The 19,170-nt window shown below is 44.4% G+C and overlaps 2 protein-coding genes across 5 annotated transcripts in view; one reads left to right on the forward strand and one right to left on the reverse strand.

Moving 5' to 3' along the window:
- LOC121442177 (protein O-glucosyltransferase 2) lies at positions 1-14,211 on the reverse strand. The gene is made up of 11 exons (XM_041643607.1): positions 14,166-14,211; positions 13,327-13,771; positions 12,037-12,242; positions 9,185-9,390; positions 8,932-9,009; positions 6,371-6,543; positions 6,013-6,250; positions 3,714-3,923; positions 3,032-3,121; positions 943-1,050; positions 1-230 (listed from the first exon to the last, which is right to left on the reverse strand). The coding sequence occupies exons 2-11, from the start codon at positions 13,506-13,508 to the stop codon at positions 213-215; spliced, it is 1,509 nt and encodes a 502-aa protein (XP_041499541.1). The 5' UTR covers positions 13,509-13,771; positions 14,166-14,211; the 3' UTR covers positions 1-212.
- The window catches only part of LOC121442178 (basic immunoglobulin-like variable motif-containing protein), a 21,306-nt gene continuing 16,176 nt past the window's right edge, over positions 14,041-19,170 (forward strand). The window contains exon 1 of one of the 4 annotated variants that reach the window (XM_041643609.1): positions 14,041-14,178. The gene's annotated coding sequence lies outside the window, so the exon portion shown is untranslated. Of the gene's footprint in view, positions 14,179-14,602; positions 14,708-14,900; positions 15,208-19,170 lie in introns of those variants that run through there. The other 3 variants (XM_041643610.1, XM_041643611.1, XM_041643608.1) reach the window with 3 other exon arrangements.

The raw sequence follows: 19,170 nt of genomic DNA on the forward strand, positions 1-19,170 counted from the left end.
TTAAAATAAAGGTGGTTTTATTATAAAAATTTAAAAATGTTTTGTAAAAGACAGTCATGGGAATACTGCATTTAAGAAGACACACTCTGAGAACACAAACAGTCACTGATAGATTTTACACTGTTTTTGGATTAATACTTAAAAATAATCTTCTTTTACAGTTAAGAAGTGTCTTCGGAGCACCATCATTTGAATAGAAGATATTTTGCACATCAGAGTTCATCTTTGGTCTGTAATTAAGAAGAAAAATTTAAGAGCCACTAAGAAATCTTAGAATCAAGAATACTCATACCAGACAATTGAAAAAACCAACCAAACAAAAAAACCCAAGTTTTCTTTTAGGTATCTTAAGGACTCAGGACTATTTCTGGAGGGCCAGAATCACCCACCAGGTACAAAATCACACTAGGCTTCATGGGAGTGAGTGATGGAGAGCTTCAATACCCAGGGGTCTGTGTCACCACTACACCTGTGTTATAGATACTGCGTGTGAAGAGATGGCCTAGACAGAGAACGATTCAAACTTCCAATAGTTGGGGGAAGATGATGATCTGGTACCAATTCTAACTAAATCACATAAGAAATAGAAAGGAAATGAAATTGCCTCTTCTCATGCAGAGCCAAGAGAAACTGTGTGACATTGAATCCGTTTCATTACCGGCTCTGGTGACTCATACAGCACAGACAGGAATTAACATAGATGATGTACCACCGCGGGGCCAGTGAGTTAGTGGCGAATCATGTCTCAAAATAGACACACAAAACTGCAAAGAACCAGAATTTCTCCTCCTAGACGGCCACGGTGTACAGAGTCCCACCAGGCCGACAATAGCTACCAAAACTTTAACGAGCATTCAGAGCTTGTGCATTTTTCACAGGCGGTGAGCAATCACACAGACCGGTTCTTTCAAGCCAGTGGAGACAGAAGATTAGTCTTGTTACCTTTCTCCTATGGCACGTGCAAGGGAAGAGGTCATCCTCAGACTGTGGCTCTACCCGCTGCATACCCTCTCGGATTTGGGGCTTGTTCACTTGGAGACTGGCATAGCCCTATTCAACAGCAATGAGAAAAGCATTCCGTAAGGAGCTCTTCAAGTATATTCCCCGAAGGAGACACACAGGAACTTACAAGTGAAGCATTCTTTTAATGCATATGTAGTTAACTGTTACCTAGAGTGTCCTCCACATCTATCCTAAATGCTCAATACATTCCTGATTGTATAGTGAACACTGGCTGCCCATTCCAAATATACCCCTTATGAGACAACTCTGTGAGTGTGTGTGTGTGTGTGTATGTAATCTGAAGGTCACAGGAGGACATCAAATGTCTCTCTTAGTCTCTCTCCACATTACTTTTAGAGGCAGGGAGGGTCACTGAACCTGGAGCTCACTGATGGACTAGATTGGCTAGCCATGAGCCTCTTCTTGTCTCTGTTTCCCAATGCTGGGAATACAGATAAGTTCTGCCACAAATAGATCCTCACAGGGCTGCTGGGAGCTATCATTCAGCCTCATCTTGTTTTGTAGTTTTTGAGACAGGATATCACTACAGTTGGCCTATTGATATGTAGATCACACCGGTATCAAACTTGCAGCAATCCTCTGTCTTCATCTCCCTAGTGCTAGGATTACAGGTGTGTGCCACTACATCTAGCATATTCACATATAAAAAAAACATTGCTTTGTTTTTAATTATGCGTCTGAGTGTGAGTATGTGCATGAATATGAATGCCAGCAGAGGCCAAGGGGTCAGGTGTCCTGAAGCTAAGAGTTACAGGCTGTTATGATCAGTCCGACATGGGTGATGGGTTCTCCGCAAGAACAGTATGTGCTCTTAACTGCTGAGCCATCTCTCCAGCCCGAAATTGCAAATTTGTATGACTAAATATTTCTTTGTAACTACCTTCTGCTTTAAGTGAAGATAATGTTGCACAGAAGCCTCCCTAGAAGAACACAGTCCACTTCTTCCTTCCCCACCAAGGCTGCACAAGTCTGAGTCATCACTTTTCTTGATTATATTCCTATTCTGCAAGGGGCACTGTGCTTGGCGTGGATGCCACACATTAGCCAAAAAAATGACACAATCCAATGGATTGGGAAATGTTCAGGCTGTAGCCCCCTAGTCTAGCTCACTGGTTTTACTCTCTCTGAATCCCTTGACTACCCTCTAGGGAAGGTTATAAGATAGACCAGTACAAACCAGAGACAGTCCAACTTTCCTCTGTAGCAGAGCCTAAGATGTGGTGTTTGATATTTGTACTTCTAAGATAAGAATCTCAATTCAGCTCCACTGTTATTGTTTACTTCCGCGTTCTTTTTTAAGATAAGCCTTTTAAATCATCAGGTTTGTTGCAATAACAATTTATAAGTTCCTGGTCCATGAAAATAATTTTCAAGAAAGGGTATGTTATTTGGAGCCATGATTACACTTTGTACTTTGTTGAATGAAGACCTTTTCATAGCTTTACTGCTTGATTACCTACAGTACCCAGTATTGCCAAGCAGTTCCCCCACGCAAGTACTAAAGGGGTTTGACCCTGCCTAAACCCCAAATTAGATGAGCCTGGGATTGTTTGAGGGAGTACGGTCAAAGACCCCTTGAACTATCAACCTTTCAGGCCATAGGCCTTTTCCTGCTTAAGCTCCACCCCCGAGCCTAGCCCCTTAGGCCTAATATCAAAGCTTTTTACTTGATGCTGTTACATTGTTAGTATTCAACATTGTTTTTTTTAATTTTCCCCTACAGTACCCGGAACTCAACCCAATGCCTCATACATAATAGATGTCTGCTGTATAGTTAAGCTACACTCCAAGCCTAGATACTTATAGCTTAGTATTTGTGTCTAATTTTTACTAAAGTGGCACACATATGCCTTTATATTAATATACTTTTAGACAATTTTACATGAACTATTGCTTGACTATAACATATCTAACATATTTAGTCACAAGCAATATGAAAGGTGTGTGTGTGTGTGTGTGTTTGTGAGTGTGTGTGTATGTGTGTGTGTGAGTGAATGAAAATACTAACCTGGAAAAGTTTGAAGTAATAACAGAATATATCATCGCCCATTAGATTATTTCTTGCAAATTCCTGTCCTGCTTTTGCTATCTTCTTTGCCTATGGGAATTAAAAGAACACCCTTTAACGGAGCTGACTCCTTCTCTTGCAGACACATGCAAACAGACCTTCAGACCACACAGGAAGATGAGACAGAAAACTTATCTTTGGGAGTAGCCTTAAGTAGCAAAGGCGCAATTCACAGTGTACGTTTTGTTCAACCCAGAGAGGTTTGCAAGATTTGAAGGCCAAGTTGCCATGTGGGAAGTCTTAGAGATAAGCCTGCCTCGGTAAGAGGCGCTAGACGCCAGCAAAGTAACAATAACTTATCAAGGACAGAGTTGCCTGTTCTCGCTCCCTTCAGTTTTCAGCAGACCCTAAGCCTCAAGCTTAGTGGTTACTGACATTTATTGCCAGATGTGTGCTGCTTATGCCCCTATACTATCAACGCCAGAGTTCAGCAGAATGGTCAGCTAATCTAAAGTGGTGTGGTTACGTTCCCTTTGAGGGGACCTGCGGACGACCCCTGGTCAGGCAGCACCCCATGTATAGGTAGAAGCTGTATCTAAACATGAGAGTTCAGGCATGTTTCCAACCCCCCTGTGCTGCGGTTCTGCAAGGAGGAGCAAGCCTGCTAAGAGAAGGGCCTTACCTCGGCATCATGATCTTTTGCCCACTTCAGCTTCTCCAGCAGGTCGCTCAGGTTGCTTTTGACGGGAATGTAGTGCTTCCAGGGCTGCAGTTCATTGTAAAAGTGTTCGTAGTAGATGGAGTCCTGCTTTAAAACCACGCTGTCGCCTACCAGGAGGTAGGGCAAGCGGTACGCGGCCACGGTACCGTCGATATTTATTTGATACTTGTGCTGCGAAGCAAGAGCGTATAAGAGACTTCACTCTGTTCCCGTTTCTACTTTTTCCTTCCCCGTCCTATGCATCCCTTTGCCATCCTCAGGCAGACTTTCCCACTAACATTTAATGAGTGTTCTTATCACATACTATGTTGACCTAGAGCGAAAGGTTCATTTGATATGGGCCCAAATTTCCCAAACACGGCTACAGATCTATGTAGCTTTGGAGCCTGTCCTGGAACTAGCTCTTGTAGACCAGGCTGGCCTCGAACTCACAGAGATCCGCCTGCCTCTGCCTCCCGAGTGCTGGGACTAAAGGCGTGCGCCACCACCGCCCGGCTATAACACAGCTACAGATCTAACAATGAAGCAGTTAGCAAATTAATAATATGGATGCCCGGAGGCTACACCATAAGGAAAGGTAGCGACGTGGCTTTGCAAATACTCTGCTACTTTGTTGATTAACATGTGCATCTACGACAGCACGTTCTGTGTCATGTCAACAGTATTTTTAGAATACGTCAGGGCTACATATATATAGTAAGTGACTTAATAAGTTGTGGGTTAGGGACATCTATGAATAATACTATGTGCAGAACTATGGAAACCAATAGCCCTAGATGTGGAACATTCACCAGGTCAAGAATAAAACCAAGCGACGAAATCCTGCCTCTGGGGCTGGGAGAAGGCTCAGGCTGTAAAGTGCTTGTCTTGAAAGCATGAGGACCAGAGGATGACCTCTGGACAACAGCTGGGATGGTGGCGCATGCTTGTAATGCTGGCGCTAGGGACGGGGTGACAGGTGGGTCGCTGGAGCCTGCGGGCCTGCCAGTCTAGCTTACTCGACACACTCTGGGCCTAGGAAGAAACCCTGTATAAAAACTCAGGGTGTATAGCTGCTGAGGAACGACAGTCAAGATCTTTTGGTATTTTTACACACAGACACACACACGCACCTATGAACACAGAAACAGGCATGAACACACACACACTTTCCACATCTTCTGAGAAGGGATGCCTAATCATCTCTTTTTTGTTACACTTAAAAAATTGTGTCAAGGGGCTGGAGAGATGGCTCAGAGGTTAAGAGCACTGCCTGCTCTTCCAGAGGTCCTGAGTTCAATTCCCAGTAACCACATGGTGGCTCACAACCATCTGGAATGAGGTCTGGTGCCCTCTTCTGGCCTGCAGGCATGCAAGCAGACAGAATACTGTACACTTAATAAATAAATAAATGTTTAAAAAAATCATTTCAATATACATAGGTGAGAAACACCAGCGTATGAATTAATAGCACCCCTCAGGTCTACCTACTGACATAGAACCCATCAAATGAATGTCCAGCATCCACAAAGCAGAAGAGTTCGCCAGTCTCTTGTTTTCTCCTACTTTTTTGTTGACTCAAAGAACCTAAGAAACCAACAACAGGGCCTGAGAGTGGAGTGGTACCCACCGTTTGAAAAGAAGCTATCAGAAAGAGGGTTACTCCCTGGGAAACACGGGAAATCTACACCCAAGGCACAGAAAACCACCTGCCATCTCCCGAAGGCCCAGAACATGTGGATGGGTTTCACCTGGCTACCTGTCTTATATCTTCTTGTGATGCTGTCATTTGGGGGAGAAGTATTTCTAAAGTAACTTTCATACATTTGACCCAACATGCATTTATCTTAGGGGATGGCTGGGAAACAATACAGCTTTTTTTTTTTTAAATATTTATTATGTATACAATATTGTGTCTGTGTGTATGCCTGCAGGCCAGAAGAGGGCACCAGACCCCATTACAAATGGTTGTGAGCCACCATATGGTTGCCGGGAATTGAACTCAGGACCTTTGGAAGAGCAGGCAATGCTCTTAACCTCTGAGCCATCTCTCCAGCCCCACAATATAGCTTTCTGCAGGCTCTTAAATTCCACTAATGCTTACTCAGCATCAATGCTATGTACCCAGACTCAGGCCCCTTTCCCACGTCTCGGTAACTCATTGTGTTTTGTGACACTTCCTCATCCCCTGGAACTTGTAGACTCTAGTTCCCTTCCCCAAGGTGTCATTTATACATATAAAATTGGAAAGCAGAAAGGGATCCCGCAGACGATATCATACCTTGAAGAAATCAAAAAACGAAATGTGTTTCACAATGGGCCCATACAGGCTCTCATCATGCTTAAAGAAGAAGAAATTGGTGAAAGCAGCATCGATGAGCTCTGGGTGTTTCCTGCTAAGTTTGACCAGCTCCAGTCTCTCTTTGCGGCTGTCACGGCCCCTCCACACAGCTGTGGCATTCTTCCTTTCCCAGGGAGGCCCTGTGTTAGCTTGTACCGACATCATGTCCAGACTGACTCTAAAAGACAGGAAGCGGAACATGTCTTCCTCCCGAACTGTCAATTCGCGCGATCAGAGAGAAAAGGACTCCCTAAAGCAAGCAAACCAAGGCCCGGGGTCAACCCTGACCATGTCTCACCGGCCCATGGTTTCGAGGACAGAGTCAGTCAGGTCGTAGGTAGGCATCACGATATCCCTGGAGTCTGTGGAGCCACACCAAGAAAAGATGGGCTGGATGTTCGGATTTGATTTCTTTTTTTCCAAAGGCCAGTCCCCCAGGTTGACAAAAAACTCCACATCTGGCATTCTCACCTGGGGGTGGGGAAGGACAAGAGCTTATTCATAGTATTTGTACGGCACAGGATCACACACTCATCGGCTAACAACAGGAGATGATGCTTCTCTGTAATCCTCACAGTTGTGAGACAGAGGCGGCCGGAGGAACATGAACTGGAGGCCAGTGTGTTATATAGTTAATGTGAGGCCAGTCTGGGTTACATAATGAGCTCAGAGCCAGCCTGGGCAAGACACTGCCTCCAAAAACGGAGAAAGGAAAGTACAGAGGCATTTGCTGTCCATACATGTAAGCACATGATGTACATATACAAAAACGTCACAATGAAACTCATCATTTGGTATGTTGATTTAACAAAATTAGTCACTGTACAACTAAAAGGCCAATCTTTCCAACTGTGGGCAAGGACAATGACTTCAGATTAAATGAACAGAAACTGGTCAGAAAATGGTCACGTGGATAAATAGCTTCAGTTTGCTTTCTGTGGTGTCCAAGTTGGTCAGTAGACTTACTATAAAACCAAGAAGCTGGCAAAGTTAATTTTTCTATTGTTCCAATACTGCCAAGAGACTCTAATGAGATGGGGGGTAGGGGATGAGAGAGAGGAGAGTGGAGGGAGGGAGGAAGGGAGGGAGGAAGAGTTGCTGGGAAACACAACACTTAAGGCTGAGACATTTTCTTTCCTGATGGAGGAAGGTCATTGGCTAATAAAGGAACTGCCTTGGCCCATTTTATTGGTTAGAAGATAGGTGGGAGGAGTAAACAGAACAGAACGCTGGGAGGAAGAGGAAGTGAGCTCAGACTCCACAGCTCTCCTCTAGGGAGCAGACGCCTCAGAGAGATGCCATGCTCCTGGATCCTGGGCAGATGCACGCTATGAAGCTCCGACCCAGGATGGACATAGGCTAGAATCTTCCCGGTAAGCGCACCTAGGGGCGCAACACAGATGATTAGAAATGGGCTAAATTAATATGTGAGAATTAGCCTAGAAGAGGCTAGAGCTAAAGGGCCAAGCAGTGTTTAAATGAATACAGTTTGTGTGTTGTTATTTCGGGTAAAGCTAGCCGTGCAGGTGGCTGGGGTGTTGGGGATGCAGCCCCGCCGCCCCTTATTACTACACTTTCCATGTGGCATTGCTATAGATTGTCTTACCCCCACAAGACATGCTTAAGTCCTAAACCCCAATGCCTTAGAGTGACCTTATTTGGAAATCAGACATTGTAGATTTAATTAATTTAAATGAGGCTACACAAGAATGTGTGTGTGTGGGGGGGGGGCTGTTATAGAGGCCCAAAGAGGCCAAAATTCAGAGAGTTAGGAACTTGTTTCAAGTTCATTCAACTTTATTGTGCTTCTAACTCAAAGGTCTCACCTAGTAGTAAAGCAGAGAGTTCTGCTATCTCAAAGCTGTTGTCAAGAGGTGTGGCTACTTGCCAGACCTCCTGTTCCTGAAGTAGGAAAGCAGTCGGTTCCTACCTAAAACAAAAGTCTAAGGATCCAACAGTTCCCTTAATGGAAATCACTTGTGATTCCACCCAGGGAGTGGTTTGCCTACAGAGTGTTTGGTCTAGTGATGAATGTAGCCCGTGACTTTCAATTCGTATGTTAATACAGTCTTTTGCTTTACTCCTCCCTTTTGGGGTCAGGGGTATATTAGCCAGTTGGAAATCAAAGACGGGTGAATTTTCAGTACTCACTGAGAAATTCCCTCCCAATATTATCCTGTATGTTTCTGCGTTTTATCATTTTCGTTCGTGTCTTCATAGTCTTTACTATGTTTCTAAATTCTCATTCTTCCACTCTGGAGAAAGGTATTTTTGTTGAGGCTGGCCCCTAACAAACTGTTAAACCAATGCAATTGGCATCTTTGGGAGAGAAGAAGGAAGAGGGATGGGAGGAGATGCAGAGACTCAGAAGACTCAGATTCTTTTTTTTTTTTTTTTTTTTTTTGGATTTTCGAGACAGGGTTTCTCCGTAGCTTTTGGTTCCTGTCCTGGAACTAGCTCTTCTAGACCAGGCTGGCCTTGAGACTCAGATTCTTGAGGGCAGAAGGCCATGTGACAAGAGGCAGAGAAGGGAAGGCCAAGAATAGAGGATCACCGGAAGCTAGGAAGAGGCGAGAAGGACGGCCAGAGTCTTAGGAGTATGACCCTTCAACACTTTGATTTCAGACTGGTGGTCTCAGAAATTATCCTCTGCTGTTTTAAGCTACTATAGCAGCCCTTAATAACCAACACATGTTTCAAGAAAAAAATAAAACAAAAAACAAACCAGAACTTTAGGATAGCAGAATAGAAGGCACCAGAATAGAACACCCCTAATATTGATGTTAATGATGTCTGAAAAATCAAACTGTAAAATATAGATTGACATTGTCTATCATAATGCGGAGAAGACCTACTAACCTTTCTAGTCAATGAGAGCAGTATGGCATCCATGAAAATCCTAAAGCCGACATGCTCACCGTGAGTCTTGATATAAACCTAGAAGAGAATTGGACATTTAGTAAGTGAGTGAAAAAGCCCCAGCAGACGTCGCTGAAGAAAAGACTTGTGAAAAGATGCACATAGGATGATGTTTAACAAAAGTAACCATGTGTAATCAGATGCTCAAAACATACAGAGTCCAGAAAAACAAGCACACTTTGAGCATACTGACCTTATTGTCCTTTAAGGTATAGTGACACAGGCTCTGCCTCTGTCCGAATCGTTTTGGGATCTCTGCTGCAATCTTTTCGGGATCAACAGTCGGGAAATGTGCCAGATCTTTCTGAATCTGGGTGATGTTTTCTGGACAGTTCATCTCCCGTAGCCAGGCTGCGCTGTCTTCCAAAGGGCAGTCACAGTTCTCATGATAAACCGGCCCTATTCATGCATAAACAACACAGTGGTGAACATTTCATTCAGCAACTGAATCATAGTAAACACATACGTAATGATCTGTCCTGTCCCTTTAAGAGACAAGCCCAGCCCAAGCCCCCATCTGCTGAGCCAGGTAGATCTTCCTTCCTGCTTGCAGCCTTTCCTGTCTCTCTAGAGTAGAGGCAGCTTCTGTCTTTCCCTTTCCCTTACCCCCTCTGCTCTTCTCCAGGGCTCCCCTTTCCCCTCTATAACCCACCAAATAAATATCCACCCTCACTCTGCATGGTGTGCCTATCTGTCTGTCTCTTGCCTCCCAGGGGTACCTGCACCATGGTTTGGCATGCCTATCCATCTGCCTCTCCTTGTAGGACTGGCTGCCCCATTGAGGTCTCTCACCTACCACGCGGCTCCCTGCCTGGGACTTTGTGGCCCTCTGTAGCCACTTGGGGAACTGCACCCTCCCTGCCTGGGACTGCTGCTCTCGGGACCTGCAGCTCACTGCCTGCCAACTAGGGGACCTGCAGCATTTTACTTTTACCATAACAACATACTCCACGAATTGCTGTCTGTCTTCTATCCTATCAGCTTCTCACAGCTCTCCTTCCTATATTTTTCTACTCTGGCCTGCTTTTCACAGGAGCAAATCAAGCCAATGGGTAATAATTCATGTTCTATATAGATATAATTCCTTACTCTATAATTCCTACACCTAAGAATAATCGTGGGGCTGGAAAAAATGACTTAGCAGTTTAAGAGTGCTTGCTGCTCTGGCAGAGGACCTACCTATGTGAGGTTCCTAGAAACCACAACCACCTCTAACTTCAGGCCTAAGGGATCCGATACCTCTCTGGTCTCTGGGATACCAACATACCCCCATTATAGACACACATACATATATATTTTTTTTTAATAATAACCAAATAGTGGCAAAAGAATGAGGAATCTGAGTTCTGAAGAATAAAACTGAAATAAATTACTATTTTACTGGTTTATTATACAAATAAGTTTTTAGGGTGTCTACAGTACTTTTCTCAAGGGGCAAACCATTGCTAGTAACAGCGGAAGTAAACAAAGGACTCCTACCCCCTCTTTTTTTTTTCAGAGAAAAAGAAATATAAAGAGGTGAAGATAATCCTATAAACATATGGTCTCATTACTATCACAGTGATTAATTATATATTTATAAAAATAAATGTATAAAGAAATGGTAACATAAAATCTGCACTGGTACTGCATTATTCCTTTCTGAAATCCTCAAATTCCATCCTGACCTATTCAATAGGTGACAATGGAATTTATATACACTTTAATGCTTCGCAGATTGGATTGTACCATGGAGTCCCATTAGAATATAAGAGAACAATTCAGACAGTTAAAAAAAAAAAAGAATCCTCAATTTTCTTGTGGTTTCATCTTCCTTGAAAGGGAAAATGAGAAAGTTCTCTTCTGGTCTTATGAGAGAAAATAGCAGAGAATTTCTCTATCATAGTGGGCTGGCAATGACAACCAAACCAAAGATCAGTCCCTTTTTCTGCTTCAAGCCACCTCACTGGCCTCAAACTCACAGAGGTACTTGCCTCCTGCGCTCCTCAGGGACCTGGTATCAAAGGTGGGTGCCATTGGCAATTTTAGTGATGATTATCAGTTACTTTTCATTCATTCATTCCTTCCTTACTTCCTTCATTCATTCATTCAAGAATTATCTATGACAAGTATCTAACTTGATTTTTTTATTTACTTATTTTTTTCCATTTTTATTATACGTATAGGTGTTTTGTTTGCATGTATATCCTGTAGTGCCTTTGGAGGCGAGAAAAGGGTATCAGACCCCTGTCCTGAAGTTATAGGCATGAGCTGCCATTATGTGGGCTGGGAATCAAACCCAGGTCCTTTGCGAAAGCAATCACTGTTCTTAACCACTGGGCAATCTTTTCAGCCCTGGTGATTCTTTTTTATAGCTAAGATTTGCACATACATGAACACGAAATAAATAAAGTCTGAAGTAGTACAGCCTAGAAGAGAGAATGGTTTCAATGGTAAGTATGGTTTTCTGAAACTTTGTTTCAATTTCATATATTCATATACACATCAATTTTCACATATATATATGAAAGGTATTTATATATATATAAAGGTATGTTATATCTCTTATAAGCTGTGTTCCAAACGATTTATAAAATCTTGTTGTACATTATGCATTAAAAACCTCTCTAATGGCAAAACACTTATTATTACAAATTATGTGTCTATGGATGCAGGTGCCTTTGGACAGATACCCTCTTCCCTGAAGCTAGAGTTCCAGCTGGCTGTAAGCCACCTACATGGCTGCTGGGACCCAAACTCTGCTCTTTGGCAAGAGCAGCATGCGATCCCCACCATTGAGCCATCCTTCCAGTCTTCAAACTTGATTATGCTCACTGATGTGTCTTTAGGGAGTAACTTCTCTAGGAATGTTTCTTGGTCTTCAGTGAATTATACTCAGTGTCTCTCTTTTGGCAGGTCTCCTAATTTAGCTTTCAATTAATGAAACATCTAGTGTTTTCTTTCAGTGAAAAAAGCATGCTAAGTTTTTTGAAGGAATTCTTCTTGATGGCACGCCATGTATTTCTGTGTTCAAATCCTATATCATAAAATTTCATTTCAAAATACCTCTTAAAACATAAGGAGACTTGGCCACATGTTGACCGTGGTGCTTAACCTCTATCTTCAGACTTCTGTAGCTTGCATACATTCTGTATCTCACTATGAAGGACCCATCTTTTCGATCTAAAACTTGGACGCCAACTCTCGTAAACTGCTCATCAGGTGCTGAGATTTTAACCTGGAACACCTTTTCACCTGGCGAAGATGTGAACCTGTGATGGGAAGAGAGATGAGACGGGAGGGCTATTTTAAGAGCAAATACACGCTGTTTATTCTGTTCAGGTTATAAAGGGTGTGCATTCTGCTTCATCCTTCTAAGATACCGTCGCTTGCTTCTCTCTTAGGCTTTTAGTACCAGAACCAGTAGGATGGATCAAACACAAGAAAAGAAGATAATAATAACAGAAAATACTTCAACTAGACAGTTGCCAGGGGATACATTAAGACTATCAATCTATTTAGCAAACAAATAAAAAAATAATTATTTATATCAGCCTGCTCATCACATCTGGTAATTTATCTTTCGTTATATGGTTACTTCAAGGATAAAGCCTTATTTTGAAGAACTGCTCTTAATGCCTCAAAAACCAAAAAGTAGTATTCTTGGTGCTGGAGAGGTAACTCAGTGGTTAAGAGCACTTAGCGTCATATAAAAAAGGACTTAGTGCAGGTCCCAAGGCTCACAATTACAGGCAGGTCCAGCTCAAGGAGATCCATGCCCTCTCTGGCTTTCTCCAGCTCCTGGCCTCATGTGCGGCTATATACCCCAACCCACATTCACACAAATAAAATACTAGCATTAAAGAACGTCTAATAAATATATTAGTACTCCAAATGTTTAGTTATGGGAAAAATCAAAATAACTGGTCTATCATATCAGCAACACAGTTCCTGTATTTGAGATGTATTTAGTTTTTAGTATTTAGTTTTCCCAGTTGTACTATCTTTCTTAAAACAGCTTGTGGAAAAACACTTAAAAAAAAAATAAAGGAGTTTTGTTTAGTTTTGAGTCCCATCTAAACAGCTAAGGAAAAAACTGTTATTATAGCAATATTTTTATACTTTATTGAATACATATTTCGGAATCATTTTCAAAGTTACAGAAAAAAATAATTTGGAAAGAAAAGCCTGTTATAACCAGATGTACACAGTACTAAAATATTCTGGAATGTAAACTGTCTGGAGAAAAGTTGAGGCAGATAAAAATGAGGGGCAAAAACCAAAACAAAGACCAGCAAGAACTCTGTAATTTGAAACTGCGATCTCAAATAGTTGAGGAGCCATTTCTCCACTTACTGTTCTCCTGAGGTGTCCACTGCCCGAATGTAGAAATAGCGGGCTGGAAGGACCACGTCTGCTTTTAGCCCGGGCCCCCATATTTCGCTCTTCTCTGGGCTCAGTCTCCTCTCTCCGCCGGTCTGGGCAAGTGCTGGCACAGTCCCCAGAAAAAGGCAGGAAAGCAGCGAAATGCTGAACATTTACAAGACCGACTGTCAGAAGATCCACGGATAAACGCCAACGTGCTAAGTGGACGGAGCTAGCCTGGGTAGGTAGGGGCACGGTGGCCAGTCCTAGCTGCAGCTAAAAAAGCAGCAGGTCTCTGAAGTGTTGCTTGATGTGCGGGGTCGGAGCGCGGGTCTCCACTGTGCCAGAGAATGTCACACCCCAAGCGCTGGCATGTCCAGGAGAAAAACTCCACTCGTTCTGCTGAACTGGGTAAGAACCGCAGAATCCTCTTTCTCTGGACAATGACAAACTTGTGTTACCCCCTGCCACTAGAGCATCATTTTGGGGACGAATCCGTCGCAGGTTCCAGCCAAGGTGGGAGGCGAAGGATTGGCCTGCGCGGCGGCCCGGCTTAGTAAGATCTTCTGCTAGTGGATGAGTGGGTCAAAGTGGACACGCGTCCCCGGCCCTCGGCTCCCTGGGATATGTAGTCCACCATAGGACTAGCGGAAATCCTGCCAGGGGTCCCCCCCCCCCCCCCCCCCACTGCTTTTCCCACCTTCTTTTAAAATTTCGGATCGCCGCTTTCCGGGAACCCTTAAATACTACAGTTGTGCAACAGGGGACTGGCACGTCTGGATTCAGCTACGATTTCCCAACAGAAATTTTGCCCACCATAACCACCGCACCTGCAAATGGCAGGTATTTATTAAATGCTGAAAGATATCCAACCACCCGGCTCCAAGGTCCTGGCGCTGTCCCTGTGCGTTGGAATGGGACGAAAGACTCCGGGCCTAGGGTGGGAGGCGCGACAACACAGATCTGTTGTTGCCTTCCAACACCGGAGTTCCTCGATCCAACAGAGGCATTCCCCAGTGGTGGGCCGGGCCCTGGGACTGGTCAGCGGTGCGCTCCGCATCTCCGCAGCGCCGCCATTGCCTCGTTGCCGCCCCTCCGTGGAAGGATCTGGGCCGAGCTGTATCTCTGAGGAGGGAGAGGTTCAAGGGCTAGAAATCACTGAAACAAAGCTCGGCTTTGGGGTGCATCCGTGGGTACCTGTTTACCCTCGGCAGGAGCGGGTTTCCACGCTGCACTAACGGGTCTCGGGCACCCGGCTTGCAGTGGCCATCCTCTTTCCATGCACACGCGCATCTGGGCCAGAGAAGTCGCAGGCTGGGTCCCTCACTCCACCGGGCAAGGGGCGTGGAAAACTCAGACCCCCGGTGGCTCGGTGAGCTAAGGCGTGGGGATTTTTTTTTTTCTCTCCCGCTATTGTTGTTATTGGTGATATCAGCTCCTCCCTCGCGGCCTCGCCTCCCGGCTCCTGGGTTGTCACAGCCGGCTTGCTACCCGCCCCCTCCAGTCCCCCTCAGGTTGGAAGCGGCACCCCCCACGGGCCTGCTCGCGCTCCCCCTCCTGGCGAACCTTGTCTTCCGGCGGGGTGTGAGGGAGCAGGCCCGGAGGAGCTCAGGAGGCTTTAGCAATCCTCGGCCGGTGGGGGACTGGGGACACCGGACTCTGGCTTGGCTACCGTGGACTGGGAGTGGGAACCCCGCAGAACCCCGCTGCTGCGATTGCGCTCCCGGGTCTGCTCCGCCGGCACCGGCACCGCGGTCACCTTCAGGTGGCCTCTGAACCTCAAAGAGGGGACGGTGGGAGGTCTCTCGGCTTCCCAGAGCCTGGGCTCTATAAGAAGGGGCACCGTGAGCTGCAGGAATCCGTTACCCGCAGGTAGGCCGCCCGGAGATGGTCTGATGGCCTAGGCTAGGGAACAGGAAATTGTGCTCAAAATGCTGATGGAGAAGGGGGTCCAGGCTGGTGTCTTAGCGTTTCTCAACGATCCTTAGCAAAACACTTTTCCGTTCTGCGTCTCAGTTGTTTCCTATACAGAATATTGATTATACTATTTGTGAGATGTTGAAAGCTTTATTGAGATTTTATAAGATGTCTAGTTCTCTACTGAACGTGGTGTTTAGGCACGTTAGACACGAAAAGCACATGACTTGAAAAGAACATAACCAGCTATGTTTATTTGGCAGAACTGTTCATTCCAATGACTTTCACAAGTCTTCTCTCTAGTGGGGGTCCGTACAGCTCGGCAGATACTGTGAGTAAATTGTGAAATTGAGCTGTATTCCTGCAGTTGTTCTCATTACCAAGCCATAAAATGTTAATCAAAATGAGTAGGGAACGATTGCAATAATGCCTGGTGCAATGTAGGCACCTACAAAGTATTTGTTGAATCTAGCTTCTCCAAAGGCTAGGCCAGAGATACAATTGTCCGGACAACCAGACTTAAAGGAGGTAGCCATTTGTATACAAACATACATACACACGAAAGTCTTTCAGGAGGCAGCCATTTGTACACACACACACACACACACACACACACGAAAGTAAAAGCATAATTCTGGAAAGAAAGGTTCCACAGTATGGACAGGGAACCTGGCCTAATTAGACCATTAAAGAAAGCTTCTCTAGAAAGTGATATTTGAGTATACCTTTAAAAGATGGATGGGAGTGAATTAGTAAGGGGGGGTGGGGGGGGCTGGAAGACAGCATTCGGAGAACCGAAAAGTACTGTGGAAGGACAGAGGGGGAGATAGGGGGTGAGGTGGCTCTAAAGAGTTAGATTTCAGACTGATCAAGGAGTTAGCCTTTTGCTCCGAGAGGTAGGCGGGGAAGTTCTGTGAGCACAGATGCGTAGCAGGCTTTACTATTTTCTGTCTACGCAGGGGTCAGACTAGAGAGGATAGCTCAAAGGGCGGGTGGCAGGGATTCATACACAGAGATGGAAGGGGATACAAGTCCCAGACAGCTGCAGGCCAAGTGGTGGGCAATCAGTCAGCCCTTCACACCTCGGTTTTAGCCGCTTACTAGAATAATCTACGTCTGTAATGGTTTGGTTTCCGGTAACTGTGCCTTCTTCGTTTTAAGAGAGCAGACTCTTAGCGAAGTCCTGAGGATGCCATGGCAGAAGCCCTTCTGAGTTCAACTACAGAGGGACGTAGGTGTGGATCAGGCATGGCGTGGGTTCTGGGTCATTTGTTTTCATTTTCCGTGAACTATCTTCTGATACTTCATCTTTTTTTCTGCAATATATTTTTTACTTGTGCCATCAAAACTATAAATATACATATTTTCAGAAATAAATAAAAACAGTGGCTCAAATAAGGAAATATTGATACCTGTCATTTTCAGGGACGGTCTCTGTAAAATATATCTTCAGGTAGGGGACAGTACTTTATGCTTTTTTTAAAGATAAAATGAGACCAAAGAGAATGCCCTTGTCCGGTGGGCCATTGCTTAAAGCAAACAAACCCAAACCAGATGGCGACATGTTTTATTGATCAAGTGCTATACTCTTAGTCACTTTCATCGTCAAGGAAGGTCAGCCATATCTTTCCTTGCCCATTTGATTTATTTAGCCTTGGTTATTTGAGCTGGGGTCTTGCCCAGTATGGACGGCTGTCTGACTTGGAACTAACGGTGCATTTTAGTCTAGACTCCACCTGGTCTGCCTCTTGAGTCCTGGGGTTACAGACATAGGCTACTAATTCAGTTTTGCTCACAATTCTTTTTTCTTTCTGTATGTTCCAAATAAACATAAAACCAGCAAACTGTGACATGTATTGCTGGTCCCGTGGTCAACATTTTATTCAAGTTGAGGAAGCTAGTGATGACAAGATAGAATTAAGTGTCAGGTTGTGATCTGTGACGGGCAGAGCCTGAGGTGCGTGTGCTGCACCGACTCAGGAACCTTTGTCCACTACCCCAGCTGACCGTCCGTTGTCTGTTAGTCTTCCTCACCCAACCACAGACACATTCGTGCCCCTCCGCCACGCATCTTTTAAAGACGGCCCTGAGGATCACAGATAGGAAGTAGGAAAGCAAGAATCGTAGAAATCCGTCCTCAGAGAAGACTTGTGTGGTCTGCAGACCTCATACGTCTTTCTCCACTGTCACCATCACAGCACCGACCGAGGAAAAAGGAGAAAGTTAAGACACTATCTGTAGACACACTGAGACTTTCTCTTCTAAGGGTAACCACTGCAGGTTCCCCCTTTGACGATGCTGTACCTCTATCCTGAGAGCCACTCTTAGCTGCAGGTGAGAAAAAAGCCTACCCGAGGCTGTAAGGCAAAGGCGTGTCTTATAAAAGGGGAAGCTTGCTTGGCAGAGATGGAGTTTCCTTCCTAGGGGTGTCTTTCCTTAAATCCGGTGATGGTGTATGTGGCCTTTAGCTCGTTCATCTAGGAGATGCTGGAGGATCCCCTGTTCATCATCATATCTGTTTCTTCGTCAGCCAGGTTGTACCATTTAATACTTGTGTGATGGCTATTAAGGAAATCATAATCTGTGACTTTCATTTCTAGTGTTGAAAGTAAGCAAATGAGGAGATAGATCAATAGTAAAAAAAAAAAAAAGTTCAAAGTGACCCCAATGGGTGGGTTTAATCTTTCATCTTCTGCTTGGTCACTGGAGCCTGGAAAGGCCTGTCTTGCTCCGTCTGGCCCCTGCCTTTGATTTATTTATGGTGATGCTATGCCTCATGAGGGACTTGTTCCTTTGTAAGGCCTCGCAGCTTCTTTGAATGCCCTCAGTGACTATTTGAACTTTACTGTTTTCTTCCTCAGAGGAATCAGGTTAGACGTGAAGCCCAGTTTTCTCAGAGAATCATCAGAAGTTAGTGACAGTAACTTTAAATTATGTTTTCTTTGCTGAATATGACCATTATCATTGTGTATGTGTCATCTCTACATACATTTTTAAAAATACTTATTTATTATGTATACAATATTCTGTCCGTGTGTGTGTCTGCAGGCCAGAAGAGGGCGCCAGACCTCATTACAGAGGGTTGTGAGCCACCATGTGGTTGCTGGGAATTGAACTCAGGACCTCTGGAAGAGCAGGCAATGCTCTTAACCTCTGAGCCATTTCTCCAGCCCCCTATATACATTTTTTTTTAATCATCTGACCAGTGTACTACTTTCGGCGGTATTGTTTAGACTTAATTCACACGCCATGAATTCACTATTACAGTGTACACTTCAGTGGCATTTTAGAATACTCCCCAAGTTGTACTGTTACTATGTTTTACTGTGTTAGTTATGGACTATTTTCATTATTTCAAAGAAAAGGCTCATCGTGCTGAACCCCCCTTCATCCCAAGGCAACTGCTAAGGTGTACTCTGCTTTGTCGACTAGATTCTTCTGGATTTTTTTGTGTAAAATTGGACTCTTAAGGGATCAGTTCCTTTGTGACTGGCTTTTTATATTAAAACGTTTCCCAACTCCATTCATCTTGTATCAGGATCAGGAGTTCCTATTGCGAAGTAGTGTCTCATGAATGGACATGGCACCTCCATCCATTAGTCAGATGCGAGGCTTTGGGTTTCTTTCACTTTTTGCCATTATGAGGAATGCTGCTCCTCGGGGGCGTGGCCTAAGGTTCCTCTATGTATCTAGAAGGCAAATTCCAGACTGCATACATAGTCAGTGTTTAAAAGTATGAAAAACTGTTTGGTAAGTCCACCAGACCATTTTATATCTCTAACACGAAGGACCTGATTTTCCACACACTCCCCCAACATTCACTGTTGCCTGTGTCCTTTTATTACAGCCATTTTGGTGGGTATGAGTGCATAAAACCATTGTGGCTTTGATTTGTGTTTCCATAGCAACTAGAGATAA

The sequence above is a fragment of the Microtus oregoni genome, unplaced genomic scaffold (assembly GCF_018167655.1).
Source record: "Microtus oregoni isolate MIOR12 unplaced genomic scaffold, Mior012 000087F_ref0000451, whole genome shotgun sequence".
Lineage (NCBI taxonomy): Eukaryota > Metazoa > Chordata > Mammalia > Rodentia > Cricetidae > Microtus > Microtus oregoni.

Excerpts from the sequence above, each read along its gene's own strand:
- LOC121442177 (XM_041643607.1), bottom strand. The coding sequence starts at position 13,508 with ATGTTCAGCATTTCGCTGCTTTCCTGCCTTTTTCTGGGGACTGTGCCA. Across the intron at positions 9,391-12,036 it reads GTCTCCTTATGTTTTAAGAG|GGCCGGTTTATCATGAGAAC; the intron begins GTATTTTGAAAT and ends ATGCATGAATAG. Across the intron at positions 9,010-9,184 it reads ATACCTTAAAGGACAATAAG|GTTTATATCAAGACTCACGG; the intron begins GTCAGTATGCTC and ends ATTCTCTTCTAG.